Here is a 27138-nt window from a genome sequence, read left to right as displayed (position 1 = left end):
AGACAGATAAGAGGAGAGGAGGCAAGAGCAGAAGGAATTAAGGAGTAGCTTGGGAAATAGTGGATGTGCCACTTTCAAATGGCCTGTCTCCCCCCTCCCCCGCACATATAAAAATAACTTGTAACTTGGACAATTTTCCGTAATCAGTTCATAGAAGCTGCTTGACACCAGTCCAATCACTGTTTTTTTCACTCTCCACATTGCTTTTGTAAAATGAATGCCCATGTGTTTATTTGGGAATCTCCATACCTTATCTCTATAGATTGTTATTATGTTTCTATAATACCACAGCTGTTTGGTTGTGCCAGCTCATCTGCTTTTATTAGTCCTTTTGCTACTGCAACTCAAACCAGTCATGAAACTCTAACCAATCATGAAACGATGTTAATCCGTGTCCAAAAATAGCATCCTCTCTTCCTACCCCTCCTTTCAGTCGCCTTTTCAAACGTTGGACACTTAAGTGATTTTCTTCTTTTCTGTGTTTCAAGTTTACTACCTATTGTTGTTCCACCATGAAGGCTGGAATGCCAGCCTTTTTAGCAGGAATTCTTGGTGCCATTGGTGTTCTACTGTTTCTCATAGCTTTTGGGACAGATTATTGGCTACTAGCAACAGAGACATGTGGAATCTTTGAACCTGAAAATAAAACTCTTCACACCACAGAGGTAAAACCCCGAAATCTTGTAATATTCTGCAAAGAAAAAATACACTTTAAAAATAACTTATTATAGAAATGTTTTAAAACTGACACAAATGTTGGTGCTGATAGTTTTAAGCCTATGGTAATATGTACTTCTTGCATATACATTCAATCTATAAGAGCTCAACTCAGCCTAAACTATAAAATCACAACCTGCATCTCAATGAAGGGTATCACTGATGAAAGATTTGAAGCAAAATCGGCATAGGAACCCATTACAGGAAACACTTCTGTCTTCTGACAGCTATGGGGCAGAAAGTTGAAAAGTGAAAATGTATTTGCTGATACCTGCATCTGCCACTAAAGACAAACTCTATTATGCTGAGTTTTATAGAATTAGAATTGATATTTTATCACTAACTTCTAATATAGCTCCTACAAAATCCTGATTTGAGCTGAAATTGCTTCTCGTGAAATTGTTCAATAAAGCCTATGAAATGAAAGCTGGATCAATTCTCTGATTCTTTACATTCTTCTTAAAAATTCTTTTTTTTGTTGGTCAGTGTGTATGGTATTAACATTTTGAAGAAATATTCCTCCATTATTCATACTTCTCTTTATGATAAAGTCCAAGACAATTATGTTTGATTTTTCTGTTTAGTGATTTATTTCTGGAAAATTTTATAGTGTCAACAATAAGTATGCTTGATCCCAGGGTTTTGAAATAAAGTATAGGTTTCTGGCTACATAAGCCATATTGACAGATGACTCTTCATACAGAAAGCAAACGTCCCAGCAGAAGTCCTCTGTGTATCAAACAGTACAATAAGGCTGAAGAGGGCAGAGAGCAAAAGCTTAGCACACACAAAAGTCCAGCTCCATTTTGTTGCACTTAGAAATGAAGTATAAATATGGGAGTTTTCAGAATATTTTCAAGTTACTCTGTTTTCTCTAATATGAAAAAAGGATCCAGGCTAGAAGGGATATGGAGATATGTAGTTAGGCCAACTCTCTGTCTAGCATAGGACACAGATACAGGGTCCTGAAAGTACCTGTTGGAGCAGCATTTATTATTTTTTGAGTTTTTTAATAATTGATTTGATAGTTTATTGCTCCCAGCTCTATGCTGCATACAATTCCACTCACAGACACAATCTTTACCCATTTTTAAATTGGCAGGATCTGCCTCATATGTCCATTGAGCATTTTAATTGTATCTTAGCTATGAACTGGCAGTTAAAACTAATATACATGTAGCAAGTCAGCAAAGGCATCCTGTTGATGAGGTGTGTGTCTCTCATATCATGGCAGTCAAAGGCTGAACTCTGATTCTGAAAGAAGCAATTCTTCCATATGTTCCAGTGGAGTGTGTCTTTGATCAACTCAGTAGGACTTATGTGTAACGGGTTTGGTTATGGAGATCCCCAGATAAATCCATCTTCTGATATATAAAGTGTTATACAGAGCAAACTTATAAATTCTGTCAAATTTATGATGATATGATTTATGTGATAAATTTTATCAATGAAAGAGAGCTATGCACAGCTGTTGTTACCTCGTAGGTAACAATTATATACACTGGGTTTATTAATAAACAAAAGTGATTTTATTAAGAATAAAAAGTAGAATTTAAGTGGTCTCAAGTGATAGCAAGCAGATCAAAGTAAGTCAATAATCAAACAAAAATACCAGTTAAGCCTAATAGTCCAAAAACCTCTTTCATGCAATTTCTTACTCTAACAATATTCTAATAATCGTTTCTCATGAGCTGGGAAGTCTCTTAATTTGGGCCTGATCTTTCCTGGTCAGTCTTAGATTTTTCCAGCAGTCATCTTGGGTGCTAAGCAGAGGTGTCTAGGTGTCTGGCAGCCACTCCTATTGTTTGGTTTTCCATCTTTATCTTTCTTTTGCCAAAGGTGGGAATCCTTTGTGTTCAGCTTAAACTTTTCATGTTTCCAGTAGAAAAGTATAGCGTCCAAAATGGGTTCCAGCATCTGGTGACCTGGCCACATTTCTTGAAGGAAAAACAAGACTATTCATGGCTCATTAATCAATGTACCAGGCCATTAAGTTCCTTGATTACTACTAATGGCCACCACTTAGCAAGTCTAGATTAGTAAACAGGTTTATACTTCATATTTCTAACTTCAATACAGGAATGACACATGAACCCAAATAAAATATACTCATTCAGTACAAATAATCACATTTCTAATGATATGTTACAAGATGTATTTTGTATGGACATGAGGGGAGGGGGAGAGCAAAGTCACACCATGTATTGGCATTTTGGAATTCAAAATGACTTGATATTTCTCTGCTGGGCCACAACTATCTTCATCTCCTTGAAGTAAGGGGAACGGCTAATCTTTGAGATGCTGAGTGCCTCAACTCCCAGTGCATGTGATACTTTACAGAAGGTGTGAGCCCTTTAGCAGTAATATTGCTTCTCCATCAAACTGTACTGGATAAAGATAGATATTTTTAATTAGTTTTAATTATTTCCTAACATGTTAACTCACATCATAGACAGCACAGTGCTCCTAATGTGACTAGTGCCTCATGTCTGCAGAACTTTCATGCAAGTTACTGTAAATGAGAAATTGTTGCAAATTAGACAGGTATGTTTCAGCAGTCATAGTGGAGCTCAGGAGGAGATTGATATAGATAAGGCGTAACTTCTGTCTGAGAAATTAAACACAGCTCACATTGGTTTGACCAGGAGGGGGAGCTTTTAGGGTCATCCAGTAGAAGGGTTTAATTAATGCGAGAGTTAGAAATGGTAGTAATTTTGGGTACAGAAAGACTGCAAGATGGGGTCTGCACAGGATAAATAATATTTTAACTTCTCAGAGACTTGAAGAAATTTTCTACTTATCAGAAAGTTAGAGAAACCCCAGAAAAAAGCTTGTTGTCAATGGTATTCTGCATAGCCAAGGAGACCTGTGTTAATGGAATCCAATTCAAAGTGCTAGATAGAGAGTTACTCTTGTTCGTAATTTTGACAATGCAAAAATAGAAAGAAAGAAAGAAAGAAAGAAAGAAAGAAAGAAAGAAAGAAAGAAAGAAAGAAAGAAAGAAAGAAAGAAAGAAAGAAAGGAAGGAAGGAAGGAAGAAAGGAAGAAAAGGCAAAACAAACGAAAAAGCCTGCTAGTAACTAAGCTAATAGGAAAGACGTATTCCAGTTTTATAGACTTGTTCTTTATTCTCTTACAGGATGAGGTTTTAAGAGAGTTCAGGAAAGAAATCCTTACGTTTCACCATGAAGGTTTCTTTTGGAGATGCTGGTTCTTTGGCGAGGATTATAAGGAGACCATATGGAATTTCTGGTTTAGTGAGTGTTATCAATGCATTTTACAGCTTTGTTTAGAAATGCTTGAAGGAGATGGATCCAACAGCCTTGATAGTTTATTATGGTGTCCACATTGCTGCGATTAGGTTGGTGTCAGCATTTCTGTTATAAAGCTCTAATGCTACCAGATTATAATTGATCTATAAAAATAAATCTGGGCTGCAAGTCAGTGAAGGAGGTCCCTCCCAACTGAGGAGCAAGCTGGCTTTACATTTATATTATGTTTCACAGGATCTGCTTGGCCATTTTAAAATAGGACAAAACCAATACTATCCCACACTTCCCTGATCAGGAGCTCATTCTGTCCCCCATTTAACTCAGAAATATTTGGTCTCAGATGGTCTCCCACAACGTTATAGAAATGTAGTGACTCACTCGTTTTTTCTCTTTTAAAATAGCATACCCTTATTGTATACTCATAGCCTTATTGCTACTTCATGTAGGCACCAGAAGGGCCTGCTAGATTACAGCCCTGTGGTTTTTTGCCCATTTTATCCCTATTAACATCTCTATCCTAAGAGGTGTCCAGTGCCCTCAATTTTCATTGACTACAATGGGGGGTCGGAGGGGAAGGGTGTTTGCGGGAGGCACTCAGGCCAATGTAGGAGGTGCTAAGTAGGATCAGACTTATGTAAATCTGTGTGTAAATGCGACCAGGACACTTATTTTACTGTAATGTCTATTTCCACTTTTTTATGGAGAATCAGCACACCCACTATTAGTAAACACAGATGATTGTGAAATCCCCCTTTTTTGGAAGTACGCTGATTTGTTAGAAAACAATTTTAAGCAGAATGGTAAAGTCTTATCTTGCAAACCTCTGATTTGCCAGTTAGAATCCAGGTTGTCTGATAGCTGTGAGGTGGTCCATGTGAAGTGAATTTAGTGGTCTCAGTCACAAATAACTAACAAATAACTGAAATAACTGCCATCACAGCTGATACTAGCCCCCTTTGTTAACAGGAGAGTTGCTACGGACTGAATGGAACATGAAAACTGAATTGTTTTTTCTTTCCTACAGATGACTGGGTTGCACTGGTGTGGCAGTACTTCTACCGCTGATGCCCCAGTCATACCTGCTTTGTAAATAATTAGAAGCTTTCAAAACCTTAGATAAGCACTAACAAGAGTTCACTCAAATAATCTCTGTAAAACATCTATGTACTGTGTAAAGCCAGGCTTCTTAAGGTCTCCCAATCATCCACATTGTTGTTGTTCACATCCCTGCCTTACTAAATGATACTTATTCTGGTAGTGATGGGTCTTATGGCTGTCAAGTCCACCATTTTCTGTGATATCTATGCTTGGATGGCAAACCCTCAGGCAGTGATGTCACCAGACCTTCATTCATGTGGTGGCTTGCTGGAGCTCAGGAAATGGCTGAGATGAGCAGTTATGAGTGTTTGACTCCTGGATGGCTTCTTTTCTTGCCGGACCACAGCCCTGGCAGCTCTTCAAGTACTGTACAAGGCATGACCTGGCATGTACAGTGTGTGAGGGGTCATGCTGTGTAGTAGACACCATTATAAGGTGTGGCACCACTTTCTTTACCAATTAAGCACCGAATGTCACCAAGATATGCCTGTCTGTTTCTGAGTCAGCAGTATCACTTTCAGGAGTACTGCATTAGGATTATGGAATAACATCAGAGAAAATGAAACTGATTGGCATTCAAAGGCTCAGAAGAGTCAACAAAACAGGCAACCAACTTTCAGTTGAGTTATTCAGTGTTCATCTGTGCCTGATATTTCCTGAAGTGCTGAGTCTTATGGCTGTCCCTCTCTAAACTACATATGGTGGGGGTCACCACAAAATGCAATCACTTAATAGCAAATTTACCATATAGCCATAATGTTGACAATTCAGCTCTGACAGGAGCCCACAGTAAATTTACATCATGATGATCAATATTTCAGATGATTCCTAATCTTTGAAAACTACTGCGTATTTTAGGATAGGATTGTCTCCATTATAAAATTTGTATTTGCTAAACTATTTTGGTCAAAAAAATGTCCTGCGAAGACTTAATATCCATTAGCATTATATGGAGATTCACTATGTAATATGATGTTATGTGAAGTAAAATGATGAAATTAATAATAATTTAGAATAATTTTAATAACATTTATTAGATAACTAGCAAATCTGTATTATTTCTTTAGGTATTATAATTGGATTGATCATGGCAAATTAATTTGCTGCTATTGTGGATCTACTAATTAATTCAATAGATATTCCATAGTTAATTTAGCATGAACTAGTCTTCACTTATTTAAACTATCCTATGAACTGGGGAATGTTTAAAAATAAGTGGCCAATCATTAATTAATTTATTTAACATTAATTCTATTTAAATTAATCTTGATAAGCCTCAATGGTATTAATACGGATGTGACACTTCCATTGTAATTGTGCTTTACTCTCCCAGAAACTGGAGATGCTGTATGGTAGGTAGCTCTAGTATCCAAATATTTCAGTCACTTCTAGGCAGAATGGGAAACAACTCAGACATGGGAATAATTATTCTAATTTGAATAAATTCTTATTTCTATGATTTGGTCTGGCTCAAGTTAATGTTTGTAATGTTCTCAAATCCAGCTGTCTATCTCATTTTGCATTTAAAACATATTCAACTTATATTTCATGTCCCCTTTAATACCAATGAGCAGGTTTTGCAGGATTGTACATTTTATCTGAGTAAAAAGGTTGTCATTTTGCATAAAATAAAAGTGAAATACTATCTATTTTCTATTTTCTTTCAGCTAGCCAAGCACATCCCAAATATTGCATGCATGGCTACCTGTTTCCTATGCCCATTGCTCTTGGACCTTCCCCACATCCTTCTTATGATGCAACTGCAGGTTGGTACCTTACCAGTTGTGTTCACCTCTTCTTTTCACAGGGATCCAATAGAGTGCTGTGCTGTGTGGATCTGTACTGTAATTACCTTGGTAACCTTGATTTTGTTTCCAACCATTGCAAACTTGCATAGGGCATAAGAGAAAGGAGGGACACACTCCCCTTTGTAGACCTTGTATGCATCCTGGGCAGAGCTGCAGCCTCACAATTGAAAGAAGCAAAGGGGACTGTTCTCCAGATGCTTCCTTCTGACAGCAAGAATGTGCATGCTGCACAACTATCCTACACCCTTCAATGGAGTGTCATAAATGTCGGGCCATCCTTAAACTAGTGTCCCTGTGCATGATGGCAGCTTGGAAGGATGATGATTTATTAGAGATGTGATTTTATAATCTTTAGCAACACACTAGTGAAATATTTTTAAAACAAATTTTAAACGAAAGTCTTGTAGACTAATCCAGTAAATTCAGATACTGACAGTATATACCTGGGGTTGGCAAATGCCTGTTAAATGGCTTCATTACCACTTGAATGTAAGGTCGCCAGATGGTTTCAACAAAAATTCCGGACACTCTTGACATTACATCACAATCTACATTATATCTTATTTAGAAAATACTGGCCATTTATATTTTCTCATTTCTATTTTCTCAATTTGTTTCCTGAACAGAAAGCTCAACTACTGGACTGTCTGGTTCAAAACTGGACACCTGGCAACCCTACTTGAATGGCTCTTTCCCATGTTCAGTGTTCTGCTAAAAGGTCTGGCTGACTTTTCACTTTCACTAGATCCTCTCTGCAGGAAGCAGAGTCACAGACCAGGGATAGGAAAAGTAAGGTGGGGAACATTAAGATCCAGCGGTGCCCCAAATTTTTGGGCGCTCTACACATCTGCATATTCTGTGTATGTGTAAGGAAGGCTCTGAGTAAATTACTTCTTTCCAGTACAACTGTGGCTTCATGGATACACACCCACTGTTACAAAAGCCTTAGTAGTCTTACATGATAAAATCATTATCTAGCCCTCCTTTGTGAAGGGGGTTTTCTGTAGGCACTTAGCTCTCTTGCTGTTAATCCCTCAACTCTACCAGGGATAATCTAACACACCATGGTAGAAAGTACACTAGATTAGACTTGGATAGGTCACTGGAAACTGTCTGTTGTTTATTAGAATTCATGATGAAAGAAGTGCAACTGAATGCAGGCAACAAAAGAGCAGCTTGTTGTTTTGTTTGCACACTTTTCCTGAGCCCCTAGGAGCAAACTCCCACTAGTGGGAGCCTGTTGTAGACCTGGGTCATGCTGGCCTCCTTAGAAAGAAGGCTCTGAATCTGGACTGAGGGTTAGACCATGATTTTATGAACCATTCTGAGTCATGGTGACAGGCAACTGTCACTGACCTGTTCCAGAAGCAGGCCAAGAACTTTATGACAGAGAATCACTTATTAGCCACTTGCTGCCTCTCCCCGTTCCCCCTGGAGAAAATACTGCACCCCTTTATGCAGAGCACTTTAGTCCTCCTTGGTGACAGACAGGGCAATTTCACTAGTTCTGAAGAATTATGTTGAATTAAGTTTAGGCATCATTACAGTCCCTCATATTAAATGCAAAGGTCATTTGTTATTGGGGGCCAGGATTAATTGTATCCTTTGGTATATATGGTTGTGACAATTTTCTTCCACTATTTGATCTGAGGAAGTGGGTCTGGCCCACGAAAGCTCATCTCCTATTAAACCATCTTGTTAGTCTTTAAAGTGCTACACAGTCCTGTTTTTTGTTTCAGGATTATATATGACACTCTAGGATGTGGGATGTGAGCCCTGCAAAGTGTTATGAATTTCAAAGGGTTACACTGAGCAGTGGGCCAGACAAAAAGGGACTTGTTGGACAAAGTGTCAAGTGGTTTGCCTGGGGAATCTCTAGCACCCCCTATGCAAATTCTCCACCTCCAGATATGCAAAAAAGCAGCATTTGGCAGCTCCACCTTACCTGTTCCCAGAGTGTGAAGCTCAAAGACCCGAGTTATTTAAAGGCAAAGTTAACGTAAGCATGGGTGTGCACTGCCTAACACTGTTAGGTATTTGTAACCACAGAAAACCTCTTTTTGGGGTTAGAAGGAATGAATCCTCCCAGAGCCTTTGGGGAGATGGGGGTAGTGATCTCTGGTAAGGTGATTGGCATGAGGGTAGGTTCTTTCTTATTGTTTTTAACATGCTTTTTCTGTTATGCATTTTGCTTAGGAATAAATGTGCTGGCATAGAGTTGTGTGGCAACTCACAACGGTGGGAAATTATGCTGCTTGTGGCCTCTGAAGAGAGAGCAAAGTGCTGGGCTGGTTAGGCAGTCTGACTTGTTGGGTGCATCACAGTGTAGGCCAGGAAATGCAGCCTGGAAAAATCCCAGTCAGAAGAGAGAGAGAGATGGGGGCTCTGCCCAAGAGAGCTGCCAGTGGGGCTTATGCCAGTCTAGCACTGGATGATTCTCAAAGTGTCTGACTTACCATTGAGTGAAAGGCTGTCATGTTTTTGGTTGGTTTTGTTCAAAGAAAAAGGACTAAAAACACTTCTTAAAAGGCCTACTTTGGCAAAGCAAAATCAGCTTGTTATTAAAGCAGAGAAAGTCAGTTAAATCAACTAATTCAAATTCCCACCAGTGTTTTCCTTTGATTTCCACCTCCATATATTTTTGGATTTCTGCAATGAATTAGCTGCCATTTGGAATTTTAATTGAATTGATGGCAACGAATAGAATTAATCCACCGTGTTTTTTTAAATTAATTGATTTCTTTAAATAGTACACATCACTCTGCTTTGCCTCGTGGGACCTGGGGCAGGTGTACTGTACAAACAAACATCTTGACCTTTTCCTTAGCCTTTAGCAATGTCGTTTTTTATGGAGAATTCATTAAAAATTGTCTTTTTTTCTGTGCTGTGTATGATTTCTGCCCCAGGGAGTACACCATGGTATAAAATGGATATGATGTGTTTGTTGACAGTAAAGTGAGTAGCATATTTCAAGCTCCAGTATAGACTCTGTATAAAAAAACATTTTGCAAGAGCTAGTTCAGCAATAGTAGGGATTTTTACTTATAAGAGACAGTCACGGTTACCAGTTTCTGAATGATTTTACTAATAAACAGGCTAACTTTTCTGAGCTAAATAAAGGGCTCTCAAGCCATCTGTTCCTGCCTGTCAGTCCTTGCTATGAAACGCTTTCAGCTGCCTCTTATGAATCTTTCCTGAGACTGACTTCTGAAAGGCCATTAGATTACTTAAAGTGCCATGTGTGAGCAAAAAGTTATATGAAAAAATACCCTCTCCTATGTGAAAGGAATGTGTTACCCTCCACAGAGCCTGTAAGCTCATTTTGTTCTGTAGGAGACACAGCGATAATGCTTGAGTGGTGGTATGGGGACGTTCTCTGCATAGATCGCTAACCCAAACCCTGTAGTTCTTAACCCCTCTTTAGTATCCACTCCATTACTGCTTGCTTGTCTGTAGCTTACTTACTTACTTACTGCCCGTTACGCCAATGGCGCATAGGGCAGCAACAAAGTCCTTCCACTTCTGCTTGTCTGTAGAGCTAGCCTTAATTATATGACCACTCACATCCAGGTTTACAACACTATTCCTATTAGGGTGTAATAAACCTTATGTTCCAAAAGGGTTTGGGGAAGCTACATTAATTCACTCTGAAATATTTAAGATCTGCACACAGAAAGTGCACAGTATTGTTGTTTTATTTCAAATATTATTTGAAATATTATTATTTCAAATGTAAAATATCTTAGAGAGGAGGATGCCCAAGGAAAGAGTTACTCACTATGGACCATATCATAGTCAATAATATGTAACTAAAGGCAACATTTGGCCCCATTATGTGGTGTTAAGATATGTAAAGGCATCATGGACTTTCTAGAAAGATTCAAGCTTCTTTTACTCAATGGATTCCTTGTCAGCCTGGTTTAAAATGAATAAAATGTGTCTGCCATATATAATTTTTCTTTCATATGTGAATCATGACATAATTGCCCATTTTCCCATGCTCGAGTCTTCACACATTTCACCTGCTCTGTAGGAAAATATGACTCAGTTCTCCAGAATCATGAACCTGACACACAAAGTGGAAGATGATATCATGAGGGGGCCAAGGTAGCTGAAGAGACTGAGGGTAGGGTAAAGAGCCTTTTCACCCATTTGAATATGGCCCATGTTGGTGATGTTCACAGAAAGTTATTCTCATCAGATAATGTTCAGTGAAATAAGTTGGTGATCAGGCCCAGTCTTAGCTGGAAAGTGCTCACCACACACAGTTGATACCAATTGGCCCTGTTGGTTGAAGTCATAGCAGAAAATCCAAGACTCAATGGGCCAAAGAATTTGAATCCCCTTCACTAGTTGTGATCCTTCTAGGTCAGTAGGGAAGGCATCCTAGAACACTGAAAAACTTGCACTACTGCTTTCTGTGTTTCACCTGTACTATAGTAAAATATAACTCAGTTCTCCAGACTCATGACTGGGGCACTTTTAACAATCACTAAGTGGAAGTGGTGGGAGGGAGAGAAAAGAGGAGATGAGTTTTGGCATATTTCCTGCCCCAAGCTTGTTGCTTTTCCCAGACAGCTTGTGTCATATTTTACCCTGGCAATCAGAACCATTTTGTGTCATGCCTTCCTGACACACACATCAGAGTTCTGCTATTCAGCCTAGGACTATTATTTATGGTATGATGTATGTGACCCAGAAGCTGATCCTTATAAGGGCTGTGATCCTTATAAGGGCTGGTCATATAGGCTGTGTCTACACTGCACCCCTTCTCCGGAAAAGGGATGCAGATTAGCCGGAGAAAAGCGCCAGTCTAGACGCGATTCTCCGAAAAATAAGCCCTTTTCTGGAGGATTTCTTATTCCTGCTTTCAAGATTTCAATATGAAATCCTCCTGAAAAGGGCTTATTTTCCAGAGAATCGCGTCTAGACTGGCGCTTTTCTCCGGCTTATCCCCAAGCCGGAAAAAAGCGGCAGCCATGTAAATGCAAATGCCGTGGGGGATATTTAAATCCCCCGCGGATTTGTAATCCTTACTGGTCTAATCTGCATCCCTTTTCCGGAAAAGGGGTGCAGTGTAGACACAGCCATATTGTATACCTGAGGACATATTAGGGAGTTAGTAACATGCCCGATACAGCTCTTCTCAACATGTATGCCAATTCCGTAAGTCTAACAAAATATTTTAAAATTGTTCATAATCCTGGTATTCATTACAGCAAGGTTATTATTTTTATGGTTGCTGAGTTGTTGGAGTTATTTGCATTAGTTTCACACAGACTTCTGAAAATTGATCTGATTATGTGGTTTTCCGTTCCTTTCCTATAACTTTATTCTTTCCTATTGTTCAGTGTACAGAGGTTTCTGGACTGCATTCATCATACTAGCTGTCGCTGCCAGTCTGGTGGGGGGATTCCTGTTGGTGTGTGGTGCGCCCTTTTTCAATGCTAGATTCTATAAAGTGGGAGGTGGATTCCTCATCATATCTGGTAAGCTGCCAAATCATGGTAATTGGATATACTAGTGCCTGGAATGCTGAAACCAAGTTTCTCTTTGTATATATATGTGTGTGTGTGTGTGTGTGTGAAAAGGATAGGAACTCTAACCATAAGGAACAACAGTAGAAAGATATGCGCTCTGGTAAATTATGTATGAGGATATAAGCACTGACTTTGGAGAAACTCTATTTTCCCTCCCATCTAAAAAATGAATTTTTTTAAATTAAGTTTTAGAAGTATACTGCTTAGTCACAAAAGGCTTTATTTTTCAGAAATGCATTTCTTTTTCTTGTGGAAGGCTCTGATTTTGTTATGCAATCCACTTGGAAAAAGACTTCTGAGCCTAGATGAAGTAAAAAGTAAGGGAAATAGTCAAATCTGAAAATTATATAAAGGGTCATCAAGTCAGGAAAATGAACTTGAAACATCCATTTATTCATCTTTCATGATAATCTTATTAGTTACTCCACTGAAGTGTTATTAGCACCTAGAATTAAAATTCATTTTTTTATTTCTTTCTCTTTTTGATACTGGTGGGATTATTTTAGGGGGGATTTATTGGGATTGGTAAATTTATTTAAGTGAAATAAATAATTGTTTTAAACCTTTGACCAAAAATAAAAAAATCTTGTAACCAAACATGAACCTGATCAACAAAAGTTTGGTTAACTTTTTTAATATATGTATGTCACTCGTAGGATCAGGGAAAAACAGTGGAACTGTCTAAATTGGGACACCTTTTTAAGGCTCAAATTCAATAAAACATTTAAGCACATGCATAAGTTGAAGCAAGTAGCCATTTGAAGTCATTGATAAATACACTGTTTAAAAAAAAAGTTCAGTGGGTTTCATGGAAATAAAGTTCTGTACTTAAAAAAGAAGAATAAAACTGAGTCACCACATTTAATTAATGGTGTGTTATTTTAATCTTTATTTTTACAACTTTTTAATTAAAAAACAGAACATAGAATTTCATACTTCTTAAAATACCCAATTGTGCACCACATAACCTCTTGGCCTTAGCCAAAGGTGCTCCTATTGAATAAAATTTGTGCTAATGCTGTCATTATTTTAAGTAGCAGTCATTGTTTTTAACTATCATTAGACTAAATCCGTTCCTTGGCGGCTATCTTAGGTAAGAAGATATCTTGTTAAGCGATTATCACTATATATTTGATACAAACAAGAATAGAAAAAATGGGAAATCTTGCAAAAATCATCATTCTTTTGATATTTCCAGAAAGATTTACTCAGCAGTTCATGAGATGGTTTTTGATAAACATCCAAATTTCTGGATTTGTATTGAAACCGAGTCTCTAAATTATTTGGAATACGTTGCTCTGTAGTTATTTTCTTTGTTTCCATAAAATATAATCTCTTCTGAAAATACCCTATGTTTTGACTCTCTAGCCTTTGAATGGTGGGATTTGGTCTGATGATCTAAGAGGAAGCTGGCATTGCCTTCTACTTGTGGCCTGAAGCTCAATATTAATTAACCTTCTTCCCCAAATGCTACCTCTTCTCGGAAGTGTGAAATCTTTTGTAATTTATAGAGAGGAATGTAGTCTAGTGATTAGATTTGAGTTTAGAAATCAGGACTCCTCAGTTCTATTCCTGCCTTTCCCACTAATGGAAAGTTATTATTTAATCCTTTACCTCTGTGATATTCAGTTTACTCAGATAAGAATTTTCTACCTCAGAGGTGCATTGTGAAGCTTACTTTATGCTTGTTGTAAAGCACTGTGAAAGTCTTTCCTGGAAGATTCCTAACATAACAGATAGAAATATGCTGGAAGCACATTTTTGTAAATTAGATATTTCTAAATTTCCCTTGGAAAGCAGAGAATTTATTATGTACATTTATTATTTATTTAGACTGACAGGACTATAAAAGCCAAGGTAACTGTCCCACATTCTAGATACCCCTAACAACTAATAGAAAATGGAATCTGCATGATCAGTATCACCGACAGAACTGCACGCTATACTTCAAAATACTCATTGTAGGAAAGAGAACATACAGGATGGCTTTGCTGTTTTCTTTGAGGATAGTGCTGACACTGAAGTTGAAGCCCCATCTCTAAATTATTCCATTGGCACCAGCAGACTGCATCCCCCTCCACTGCAGGGGAAATTCAGTGTTACAGAGCGAAGTTTTTATCCCCCCATTGGATACCTAGGGTTAGCTTTCCAAGAACGGCCTCTCATTATTTACCGTACTTTTAGAGGACGAGTCTGATAGCCTGCCAGCTACCATAACAAATCTTGTGCTCTGTGGGTGGTATTCTTAGAGCTCTTTCAGAAGAACCAGCTCATTTTGCTTGATTTATTCTGAAGGATAACTCAGTAGGTGGAATCGGAAACTACTTGACATTTATTGCTAGTTTCACTTGTAGATCTTTGCCCCACAAGTAACCAGTTGTCCTTGCCAACCTGCTTCCAAAAATGACTAAACCACAGGAGCAGCTAGCCAGGATATCATCTTTCTTTTTAGAATTTGACATGCTGTAGATAGTTGAAAGGCATCCTATGGGAAAAATACTAACCAATGGCTAATTTTCACTTGTTTCAGTGAATGTCAGACAATGATATAATTAATTATAATTACTGTGTCACTACTGGGGCTGGGTGAATACTGAAAAATATTTTGTGTAAACATTACTTATGTTTTGAAATGAATTGACTTTGACTGTGTTTGTGTCCCCTTCTGTTTCAGTTCCCATGTATAATTTAGCAAGCAAGCTTAACAGTAAGAATGCATGGGCCTGATCCAAAGCCGCTGAAATCAATGGGAGGTTTTCCATTGACTGTAGTGGGCTTTGAATCAGGCTCTAAAATGGTGGGATTAAGAGATCATGTGACCTGGCTGTTGACCATGTGTCGAGTTGAGGAGAGGTAAGGAGGGCTTTGTTGGGGGAATAGCAAAGACCTGCTGCAAACAATAGAATTGAGATTCTCAAAGAAAAGACTAGGAATACTTTATAATGGAAAGTATTAGGCACCCTAAAAATAGGAGCCAATACCAGCTCTTCCATAACAGCACACAAATAATCTAGTATGTCTGCATTTTTCTCCATTCCAAATGTTGTTGTATGATTCCTGCCTGGTACATTTTTACACAAATGCCCTTTCAGATCTGAATATTTTAACAGCAGACCATTTCTACAAATGACTACAATTAAGAGGAACCATTCCAATGTTACAAGATAGTTCTGCTGTGAACAGGATGTCTGAGGTTTTGTGTGTGTGCTTTTATTAATCTGTACTAGCTTCTTGCAAAATTAAGGACAAACTCTATGCCAATCTTATGGCTACAATTCTTTATATATAATACTCCAATCCCTTTTTTTCCAAAATGACAGCTCCACATTTGGCAATCACCAGGTATTTTGTTTATAAATGCAATATACCATGTAAGACAGGTGAAAGTCAACAGTACTCCATTTTCTTCCAATAAGGTTCTTTAAGAAGCTAGTAGTCTAGAAGGTGAACAAGACTCTTTAGCTTCCAAGGAATAAAAGTTAGAGACTGAGTTCATTCATCTGCCCCTACAATTAGCTGCTATAAAGGTGTCACAAGCATATAAAACAAGAGAAGGAAAGACACAGAGTAAGACTTCAATTTACTCACAATTAAGGTGCTACTATCCTTTAGAGTGGGAAGACAGAGTGAGGGATTAGTTGTCTTGCAGTTAGCCCCTAGCTTGTGTCATCAGGGTATGAAGGAGAAAGATTTAATGCCACAAGTTCAATTTTCTTGCAATTAGCCACTCCCCAGAAGATGCCATTGACCTCATCAGTACTGCGACTGAGTTTCACAGTTAATTTTTTCCATACCAGCCTAATGAATAGAGGCAGATGGAGACAGGGTGACAAAGAAAACGATCACTCTGCTAATTTTCTAGCCAGCAGAAACCACAGAGCTATTAGAAAGAATATATAGACTGTCTCATTTGACAAGCATGTTGCTTATACTTACCAGGACGCAATACACAACAGCAGAAAGAACACAACCATATATGTAAGCAGGAAGATGGTTTGATTTAGTAATCTCTTCCCCCTGCACTCTGCCAGCCCATCTCCACAAAGCTATTACTGTATTCACAAAAACCCTAACAGCACAAAGCAATCCCCAGTCCTTAACCTAACCCCCAAAGTGGGTCCTTTGCTCACTCCAGTGCATAGCTGTGTGCCTCATTTCATTTGTTATGCAAGAGGCATACAGTGTTTTATAGACACTTGCATAAATATCAAGGGACTAAGAGTTTGATCAATTTTTATTCATTCCAGTTAAAATCTTAGAACTTCAATATCCCCATGACCCTGCTGGACCTTTTGATGCCATCCTGAAGTAGGGCTATTAACTCCTGTTTCAGTTCTCTGCACTTCCTCTTCTATTTTCCTATTCAATTTGTCCTCTTCCATTTACACCTGTGATGGTGTAAATGCCAGGACTCTTCTCTATCTCACTTGTAATTATTCTAGTGGAGAAATTGCTTATTTTACTCAATTTTTGTCACATTCAATGAGTGTGAAATTGTTCTTAATTTAGATTCCATTGTTACACTGGTGCCATCATTTCCAGTACTCTGTTTAATAACAAATCCCAAAGTGTGAAGAGCTGGTGGCTTTTCTAGTGAGGCCTAATAAGACATTTTCCTGTTCATCACTCTGGGAACCTGAATGTTGGAAGTCATTCCTCTTCATTGGCCTCTCATTCCTTCCTGTGGTGGTGATAGTTTGATAGTTCTTTTCTTTCAGCTTTATATATATAAAAGAGAGTAGATACATGCCAGATCTAAATATACATATTATCATATCATTGTTCTATGTTCTTCAGGAATATATTTTTTTATTTAGGTGTATTAGGGTAGATATTGCATGTTAATGAGGTATGAATTGATCTTAAGAAGGATGCTTACTGAGGTACAGTTGCAATCCAATTAATTTAATTTTAAATTACATTAGCAATAAAGACTTAATTACATTCTTATCAATATATTGTATTTTGTGAAGAATGTGTGACTATTAATTTATATATACAGCAATTTCCTTATAGCAAGATAATTGGTATTTTAAGCATAAACTGTCATATTACATGTAAATTACTTATTTGCGACACTTAATTTAAAGTGCTACCAAAAATTATAATGAACATATGGGTATTAGAGCAGATAGCATTTAACTCCTTGACATCCATTCCCAGTAGACGTAGGAATTTTTCTTTGTAAGTCTAAAACATCAGGAATAAATAGAACAATGTGACATACAGTATGTTCATAAAGTATAATTCTCAGATCCTGGAGAGATTGGCCTGCAATTTTAATAAAAATAAGACAACTCTATCTACTTAGCTTTCATTCCTACACACACACACACACACACACACACACACACACACACACAGTATGACTTAGCCAAAGATTATTTTGGCTCCTGTATATTTCATATAGGCCTTTTATTAGGCTTTCATACAGGAAATCCCCGAAGCTTAATCTGACTCTTTACATTTATTTATTTAATTCTTTTACCTATTATTCTAACTATTATATTGAAAAAGCACCACTTACTGCAGTTAGCATACAGCAGTATTTGTGGTGGTGTAGGTTATTTCAAATCTGTGATATTTTACAAAACTCTGCGTGATATGTTGACTGTCTAATGGGGACCACTGCCCTAATTATATTAACATCAGTAATATGTTTCTATGATATTTTTGAAACAGTGAACTGGAGATGTGAGGCTCCATGGCTATGGACCCTTTAGGTGAACAAAGTGGCATGGGCCTATTAGCAGTTTTCCCAAAGTGGGTCCAGAGCCCACTTTGTGAAACACTGCACAGGATGAAAAAGGCCATTCACCAGAGTTTCAGAAGCTACTGCACCTTGTCTAACCACCATGAATTCTGTTGGCTCAAGCTGGTCTCTGAAGTAACGACAGAGCAATGTTATACACAATGAATCTCACCATCCTCAAATTCATACCCCTGCATTTTTGCTTTTTTTGTGAAAAGGAGAGTCAGTATTGCCTGCAATGTCTGATTTTTTCCCTCCTCTCAGACGATAAAAAGAAGTATTTATTTTTCATCTTGGCCCATGTTTCATTCCACTCTTGCCAGACATAAAACTCTCTAATGAAAATGGAAAAGGTACACATTTTCCAAATTTGGATAAAATATTACAAAATGCACTGATTTCTCAAAAATAACATGGCTTTAGATCCTATTCCCACTGAAATCAATAAGAGCCTGGCAATGTCAATGATTGAACCTAAATGGGAAGACCATATTATGCATCACTTACAAGATGCTCTGCACAGAGGTGAATTTCACCCTGGCGAGTAGGCTCAGATCTCATCCAGCACCATACTCTCCAATATAAAGGAGCCAAAAAGTGTGGCCTGAATGATCAGAACTCAGTGGTGAGGGTGACTTTATGTAAATGTTCCTTTGATTCAGTGTAAAAACATTGCTGGGAATTTATATTTGTTATGAAACATGATTAATTCTTATAAAATCGTATAATCTTAAAAAATAAATATACTCTTTTATAAAATTCTACACTGTTTAAAAGAAAAGAAAATCTTTACAAAATTTGTTGTATTTTTTGATAAGTGCAGATGCCAGTTCTTCATATTCAGTTTATTTAAACACAAACACAGATGTATAGCCAGTACAGATTCAGACAACATTTTGTCAATTTCACTAATGCATATGCTGATCACACTTAAAAATAATTGATCTTTGTCTCTTTTCAGGAGGCTTATTTTTCCTGCTCATATTTCTCTTTGTGATGTGGAAGGAGTTTGCAGCTGATCTCCAAAAATACATACTTCTGGAAAGAAGTGAAAAATGTATGGTAGATGTCCCTGTAACTGTGTACTATGGATGGTCTTTTATGTTTGCTGCAGCTGGAGTGCCTTTGGTTTTACTTTCTGGACTTCTCTTTTATCTTATTGGCCGAAGCATTCTGCAGGCAATGGAATAAACAAGCTGTGTGGCTGAGCATCCCTCTGAATAGATCTTTGAAACCACCTGAAAGCGAGGACATAACTGTTCTGGGGACTAGACAATTTTTGTAGCTTAGGTGCATGGTCAAATGATGATTAGGAACACTGGAAATATAAAACCAGTCATTTCAGATAGAGATGATTTTGAACCAAAACCCCACTGCCAAAATATCCAAATTTAGCTGTTCAGATGTGCATGTGGACTTAATATCTTTTCTATCCTTACCACGGGAAAGACCAAAGGTCCAAATACAAACATGCAGACCTATAAAAACATAAATGTTCAGATTCAAACCCAAAGTTTGCAGTGATGGTTCAATTCTCGCTTAAAAGTCAATATAATACTCTTCATTTTGTAATAGACTGAGTACATCTAAAAACTGGCTGTGGGCTGCAATGTTTATTCAGAGAGATAGGGATGTTATGTTGAAATTTCTAGCACCTCATTTCTTGTTAAATGTAATAAAATCTGGCTGCAATGATATATTCTGTAATGTCTATTTGTGAAAATCAATTAGGATGATATTTGAGCATGCAAGCGCTCATTAACATTAAAGAACAACTAAAATAAAGCTTTCAAATACAACAGGAAAATGATGTATCAGGAGGTACAAGATCTTTTTGGCTCTTTTAGGGTCCCAAACCTGCAAATACAAATGCATATACTGAACTTTAAACATGTGAACTGTTACATCTGTTACATGTATAATAAATCATATGATTGCTATCATTTATCAGTTATTTACAGTATTATCCACTGTGTGCTAGGTGTTTCCAAACAAACATTAAAGAAAAGATTGTCACTATGAAGATTTCACAGTTCAAGGACAAAGAAGTGGACAGAATGTAGAGAAATGGGAATGGGCACAAAAATATTATTATTTGTGTGTGTTTGTTTTAGTAGTGCCTTGAGGCCAATTGAGAACAGGTACCGTTGTGCTAGGCTCTGTACAAACAGAATTAGGAACAGTCCCAAATAAGAAGATAAAAGATTTTAGTGTCTAGAAATACTCAAGTGCATAGGATTTGCAAGTTAGTAACAATAAAACATGCTAATTTGAATGCACTATATGCAAGACTGTTGAGATTCAAATGGCAAACTAGTTTATATTTGTACTATATGTGAGGATTTGTAAAAAATTGGAGTAATGATAAGATTTAGTGCTGTCACTATGGCTGTGTCTACATTGGTGCAATCTTGTACAAAAGCGATTGCTTTTGCGCAAAAATATGCTGCCTGTCTACACTGGCGGGGAGTTCATGCGCAAGAACACTGACGTTCTAATGTGTGAAATCAGTGCTTCTTGCACAAGAACTATGATGCTCCCGCTCAGGAATAAGCCCTCTTGCGCAACTGTTCTTGCTCAAGAGGCCACTGTAGACAGGCAACATGAATTTCTTGCGCAAGAAAGCCTGATGGCTAAAATGGCCATCGGAGCTTTCTTGCACAAAAAAGAGTCTACACTGGCACGGATGCTCTTGCGCAAAGGCACATGCCAGTGTAGACGCTCTCTTGTGCAAATACTTTAACGCAAGAACTCTTGCGTTAAAGAGTATTTGCGCAAGATCATACCAATGTAGACGTAGCTTATATGTTTAGGGTTTGATCTCAATGCTTTGAAGTAAGTTTTGCTTAGTCCTTGCTTGTTTCAATGATTTGCATAATGTTTGAAACAAACTCACAAAATTGTGTGCTTACTACATGAATGCCATTGTTTGTATTAAACATATATCTTTAAGCTATATGCTATGCTATTGACTATATGTAGTTAATAATGTAATGCAAATCTATTGTAGAATACAGTGAAAATTGTCAAAGGTATAAATAATGTATTATTTCACTTTCTAAAATATTACGAGTGTCAATGGAGCAAGTTCAAATTACTCATTTACAAAATCCATGGTATGTAATGTATAGCATGGTAATTTGTAATTCCAGTGTAAAGAATACTTATTTCATCTGAATAACAGACTTAGTCTGTAATTTTCACTTATGTTAAGCTCTCATTGATCCCCATTAATGGGAGCTTTGTTTGAATAAGGATGGATATGAACGATATATCTTATACTACTCCAGTGAATAGAAATTTTGTGACATTCAGAAATACACAGATATTTAAATGTTTTATTTGTCAATTTTAAAGGTTTTTTTAATTATATCAGTTAGAGTTATGCCTATGCTCCATTGGTTCTTCAGGTGATAATTTCTCACTATAAATTGTCTCTCTTTGGATATTTTTTGTCATTTAATTATCTATTCAATGTGAAGCTGAACACTTATGGCCACAAAGAATAAAAGTATGTAATCTGGGAGCAGGAGAGGTCAAGATTTACAGTCACTTGCCTTTCGCTGATCCCATAAAACAATCCAAGCATGCAGAAATGATGAGCCCGTAAGAGACGTCAGGGCAGAAGTACGAGCATGCAGCAAGAAATCCATCAGACTTATTGATATCTACAAAACTAAGGATCCCTGAAGTTGTGAATATAGAAGTGAATTTTATATCACAGAATGAAATATTTATTAACTTTCTCCATCTGTTCTTTAAAAAATTTAGTTTAATGTCATCAAGGCATTTATGGAATACATTTAGTTTAATCACACATTCATGCCGTGGGGAGTAACCGTCCCTTGGAGACCTACTCATTCTGGATCAGGTCTAGAATAAGCAATAGTTTAAAACTCAATCATTCTTTTAGCGAACACATGACTTAGAGTCATGTCACAATAACTTGGGTTTTAAAACTTTTTGTTTTGCATGCATCATGACTCATGATACCATGGCAATAGATGCAAATTACACTAGAGTAACATGATAAAGCAATTCATTAAATCCTGTGTTAAAATGCAACATTTATGGCTGGCTTATCTATTGAGTGAACATGTCATTCTTTTGGGCTACAGAAAAGATTAGTTTATTTCTCAAGGCTTGTATTCCTAAACTGAGGATAACTTGTTTGCACAAAATTACCCTTTGAGAATTCATTTCCTTTGAAGAGGAATTTTCAGAGTTAACCTAATGGGTTTAGTGACATAGTCTGGAAATGATGGGTGCCTCAATCTCTTTTATCTGTTAGATTTGACAGAGGTTGACAAAAAGATGAAGTGGTATAGAGACAAAGTTAAGGTCTGATTCTGATCTGACATGAACCAGTGCAAATCAGAAACAATTCCAGTGAAATCAGTGGACTCACAAGAGTATAAAACTGATATAAATGGATCAGAATCAGACCTAATAAATACATTTTCAAAAATGCATAATTAAGCTGGTGATTTCATATCACTCTAATGAATTTTCGTCAAGGTTCTCTTCAAGGATGCTTTTCTTCCATTAGCATTTGACATTAGTAAGCAATGAATAATTCCATTTTCTCTTTCTAACATCTGGGACACTTCCCGCTTTATTTTCTAGTCACTCAACAGTCTGCAGGAAATATTAATGAGTCCTAGGTGTTAAAATACAGGCTGTATTGATCATCATCAGGAGGCAAGGTTATATATGAGCGGTTGTAAGTTTTCAGACTAAGAGGCTGATTTGGGGTTAATAAAAAATCAGTCAGTTTCATCTGAAGAAGTGGGCTGTGCCCACAAAAGCTCATGATACTATCTACATGTTTTGTTAGTCTTTAAAGTACTACCAGACTATTTGTTGTTTTTTAAGTTTATTACTTACTGAAACAGCCAGTGAGGTGCCCAAAGGTCACTGGAACATTCCTGACTAGGCCATTATAGGACTTTTATCTTGAAGTCTGCGCACTCTTTCATGCATACAGGAACCCTGTGTATTAGAGCCAAATGCACGTGATATACTTCAATTATATTTCTGGTTCTGCTCTGTAATAGCCAAGGCAGAGTAATTGCTGTGCACACCACTAGGTAGAGCTCCTTTCTGCAATAGCCTGAGTCCACGCTAGAGATCTGAACCACTTACGTGGCAGGATTTCTCCATTGAAAGTGCCAGAGGTTCATTGTATCTACCCTAGCCATTCTGATTCAGGTGCAGGTATTTCTCTACTATGGATTTATATAGAGGCCATGAGATGCACTCTGTCTTATTCTCTATCCCTCTTTTAAAGAGTCCTGACATTGTTTGTTTTTTTGACTGCCACTGCACATTGTGTGGACGTTTTCAGAGAACTGTACACAATGACTCCAAGATCTCTCTCTTGAGTAGTTGTAGCTAAATTAGTCCCCATCATTTTGTATGGATATTTGGGATTATTTTTTCCAATGTGCATTACTTTGCATTTAGCAGCATTAAATTTTATTTGCCATTTTGTTGCCCTATCACTTAGTTTGGTGAGATCTTTTTTAAGCTCTTCACAGTCTGTTTTTGCCACCTCACTGTTTACCCTTTACTCTAGATCATTTATAAATACATTGGATAGGATTGGTCCCAGGACAGACCCTTGGGGGACACCTCTAGTTACCTCTCTCCACTCTGAAAACTTGCCATTTGTTCCTACCCTTTGTTTCCTGTCTTTTAACCAGTTATTAATCCATGAGAAGACCTTCCCTCTTACCCCATGACTACTTAATTTATTTAAGAGCCTTTGGTGAGGGACCTTATCAAAGACCTGCTGGAAATCTAAGTATACTATATCCATTGGATCCCTCTTGTCCACATGTTTCTTGATCCTCTCAAAGAACTATAGCAGATTAGTAAGGCATGATCTCCCTTTACAGAAATCATGTTGACTTTCTCCAAGAAATTATGTTAATCTATGTGTCTGACAATTTTATTCTTTACTATAGTTTTAACTAATTTGCCCAGTACTAACATTAGACTTACCAGTCTGAAATTGCCAGGATTTCCTCCAGAGCCCCTTTAAAAGTTAGTGTCACATTAGCTATTTTCCAGTCATTAGGAACAGAAGCTGATTTAAAGGATAGGTTACAATCACAGTTAATAGTTCTACAATTTCATATTTGAGTTCTTTCAGAACTCTTGGGTGAATGCCATCTGGTCCCAGGGACTTGTTATTGTTAAGTTTATCAGTTTGTTCCAAAACCTGCTCTAATGACACCTCAGTCTGAGACAATTCCTCAGATTTGTCACCTAAAAAGAATGACTCAGGTTTGGGAATCTCCCTAACATCCTCAGCCGTGAAGACCAAAGCAAATAATTCATTTAGTTTCTCTGCAATGACTCTATTGTCGACCTTATTGTCTTTTGGTGCTCCTTTCACATCTTGATCATCCAGTGGCTCCACTGGTTGTGTAGCAGGCTTCTTCCTTCTGATGGCAATTAAAAAACATTTTACTATTGCTTTTCGAGCTTTTGTCTAGTTGTTCTTCAAACTCCTTTTGGCTTTTCTCATTATACTTTTACACCTAATTTGACAAAGTTTATGTTCCTTTCTATTTTCCTCATTAGTGTTTAATTTCCACTTTTTAAACAATGCCTTTTTATGTCTCACTGCTTCTTTTTCTTGGTTGTTAAGCCACAGTGGCACTTTTTTGATTCTCTTACTGTGTTTTTAAATTTGCAGGTATACATTTAAGTTGGGCCTCTGTAATGGTGTCTTTGAAAAGTGTCCATGCCGCTTGCAGGGATTTTACTTTTGTCACTGTACCTTTTAATTTCTGTTTAATCTCATTTTTGTGTAGTTCCCCTTTCTGAAATAACATGCCACAGCATTGGGCTGATGAGGTGTCTCCCCCCCCCCCCCGACATGTTAAATTTTATTACATTATGGTCACTATTTCCATGTGGTCCAGTTATATTTACCTCTTGGACCAGATCCTGTGCTCCATATAGGACTACATGAAGAATTGTCTCTCCCCTTGTGGGTTCAAGAGCCAGCTGCTCCAAGAAGTAGTCATTTAAGGTATCAATAATTTTTTTCTCTGCATCCTGTTCTGAGGTGTACCCAGTCAATATGGAGTTAATTGAAATCCCCCACTATTATTGAGTTTTTAATTTTGATAGACTCTCTAATCTCCTTTAGCATTTCATAGTCACTATCGCTACCACTATAGATTCAGAGAATGCTACCACTGAGGTCCTGGATTTCAATTTCTTTCCTAGCAGCCTAAATTTGGCCTCCAGAATCTCTCTCATATCCTTACCTGTATCATTGGTACCTACATTTACCACGACCAGCAGATCCTTCCCAGCACTACACATAAGTCTACCTAGCTATCTCAAGAGATCCGCAACCTTCACACCGGGCAGGCAAGTCACCAAACAGTTCTCCAAGTCATTGCAAACCCAGCTGTCAATATTTCTAATCATCGAATCCCCCTTGTTGTCAGCAAGAGTAAGTCTCATGTCTGACACTAGGCTCTCAAAGTGCAAAGGACGCTACACAGGTATCTGTCAAACACAAGTAGTTTATTTCCTGATAGCTAACAGCTGCATCCCTTAACTAGAAGGGCAACATAACAAAGAAGTGGCATATCTTACGTCCCTTCCTGCTAGCTGGGGATCCCAAGGCAGCTGCAGATGAAGTGGGAGGTTGTCTCAGCTTCTGAGGCACCGGTACCCAAAGCCCATCAGTAAGATCCAAACTGCTGTGCTTTGGTGCAGCCTTAAATACAGTTCTCTTGCCTTGTTTTGCAGTTTGGAAATTTTCAGGGGTTACTCATTATATGCTGATGTAACTGTTAGTTATTGATCTGGTTCTGATCTAGTTCTACTTGTTCTTTGGCCTTGTTTACATGATCAGTATGTTAGAGTAAACAGAATTGTTTATGCGTTCTTGCCCTTTACCCTTATCTTGTACTTGTTCTTGTTATACTGGCAAGAACGCTTATCTTAAATGGCGTATGTTCCAAAAGACTTGCTTCTGGTTCATCAGATATAGGGAAAAGGGAAAGGGGGGAAAGAATGCAGGCCTCACCACCCCTAAACTTGCACTTACAAAGTTCTTCTGCAATTAACCCCTACACCCCTTTACTACAACCTGTCTTTCCTAATGGCTGGGGTCCCCTCTCCCAGGGATGTATCCTCAGTGTGAGAGGATCTTACAACATCATCTGGAAGGAGAGTCCCTCTGCTCCAGTTGAATGTTCTCCTTCCCTGAGTCTTTCACCCTCCTTAACAGCACAGGGCCTGTCTGACTAAAGGTGGGACAGTTCTACAATGTCCTGGAAAGCCTCATCTATGTACTTCTCTGCCTGCCTTAGATCATCCAATTCAGCCACTCTGGCCTCCAAAGCCTGTATCTGAGGGCCAGGAGCTCTTTGCATTGAATGCACACATATGCCACCTGTCCATATGGCAGGTAATCATACATGCTACATTGGATGCAATAAACAGGATAACCCCTAGACTGCTGCTGGGCTTCTGCCTGCATTCTCTCCTACAGAGAAATAGATTACTGATAGGGTTTTTATTTAAATCACTAGTTTTGGTTTTAGTTTAGTTTAAAAGTTTTAAAGAATACCAGGTGTATCTAGCCCTCTTCCAACTCCCCCTCTAAACTCCCTGTTAGCTGCCCCTGGTCACTAGCTCCCTGATCATTCACTAGTGGGCTTTATACAGCCCTAGCCTTCCTGATAGCCCCATCCTCTTGACCAATGAACAGAGGGTTCTAGTTTTCAAATCCTTGTTAAGAAACTCACAGCTTCTAACTGCCAGCCTCAGTACACAGTCCTTCAAACAAACAGCTCAGCACATGGCTCTCCAAACAAACAGACAAACACAAACTCAGCACACAGCAACTTTCAGGCAACCAGCATGTAACCCATAAACACACACACTACAGACAGTTCCAAAAGCCCCTAATTGCT

The 27138-nt window shown here is 37.9% G+C and overlaps 1 protein-coding gene across 1 annotated transcript; it reads left to right on the top strand.

Moving 5' to 3' along the window:
- The first annotated feature begins 418 nt into the window (after positions 1–418).
- On the top strand, positions 419–24649 carry LOC102452661 (transmembrane protein 182-like). The gene is made up of 5 exons (XM_006130451.4): positions 419–665; positions 3857–3974; positions 6755–6853; positions 12247–12384; positions 19149–24649. The coding sequence occupies exons 1-5, from the start codon at positions 513–515 to the stop codon at positions 19376–19378; spliced, it is 738 nt and encodes a 245-aa protein (XP_006130513.2). The 5' UTR covers positions 419–512; the 3' UTR covers positions 19379–24649.
- Positions 24650–27138: the final 2489 nt, after the last annotated feature.

This window comes from Pelodiscus sinensis, chromosome 13, assembly GCF_049634645.1.
Source record: "Pelodiscus sinensis isolate JC-2024 chromosome 13, ASM4963464v1, whole genome shotgun sequence".
Taxonomy (NCBI): domain Eukaryota; kingdom Metazoa; phylum Chordata; order Testudines; family Trionychidae; genus Pelodiscus; species Pelodiscus sinensis.
This window is presented reverse-complemented; position numbering and strand designations above follow the sequence as displayed.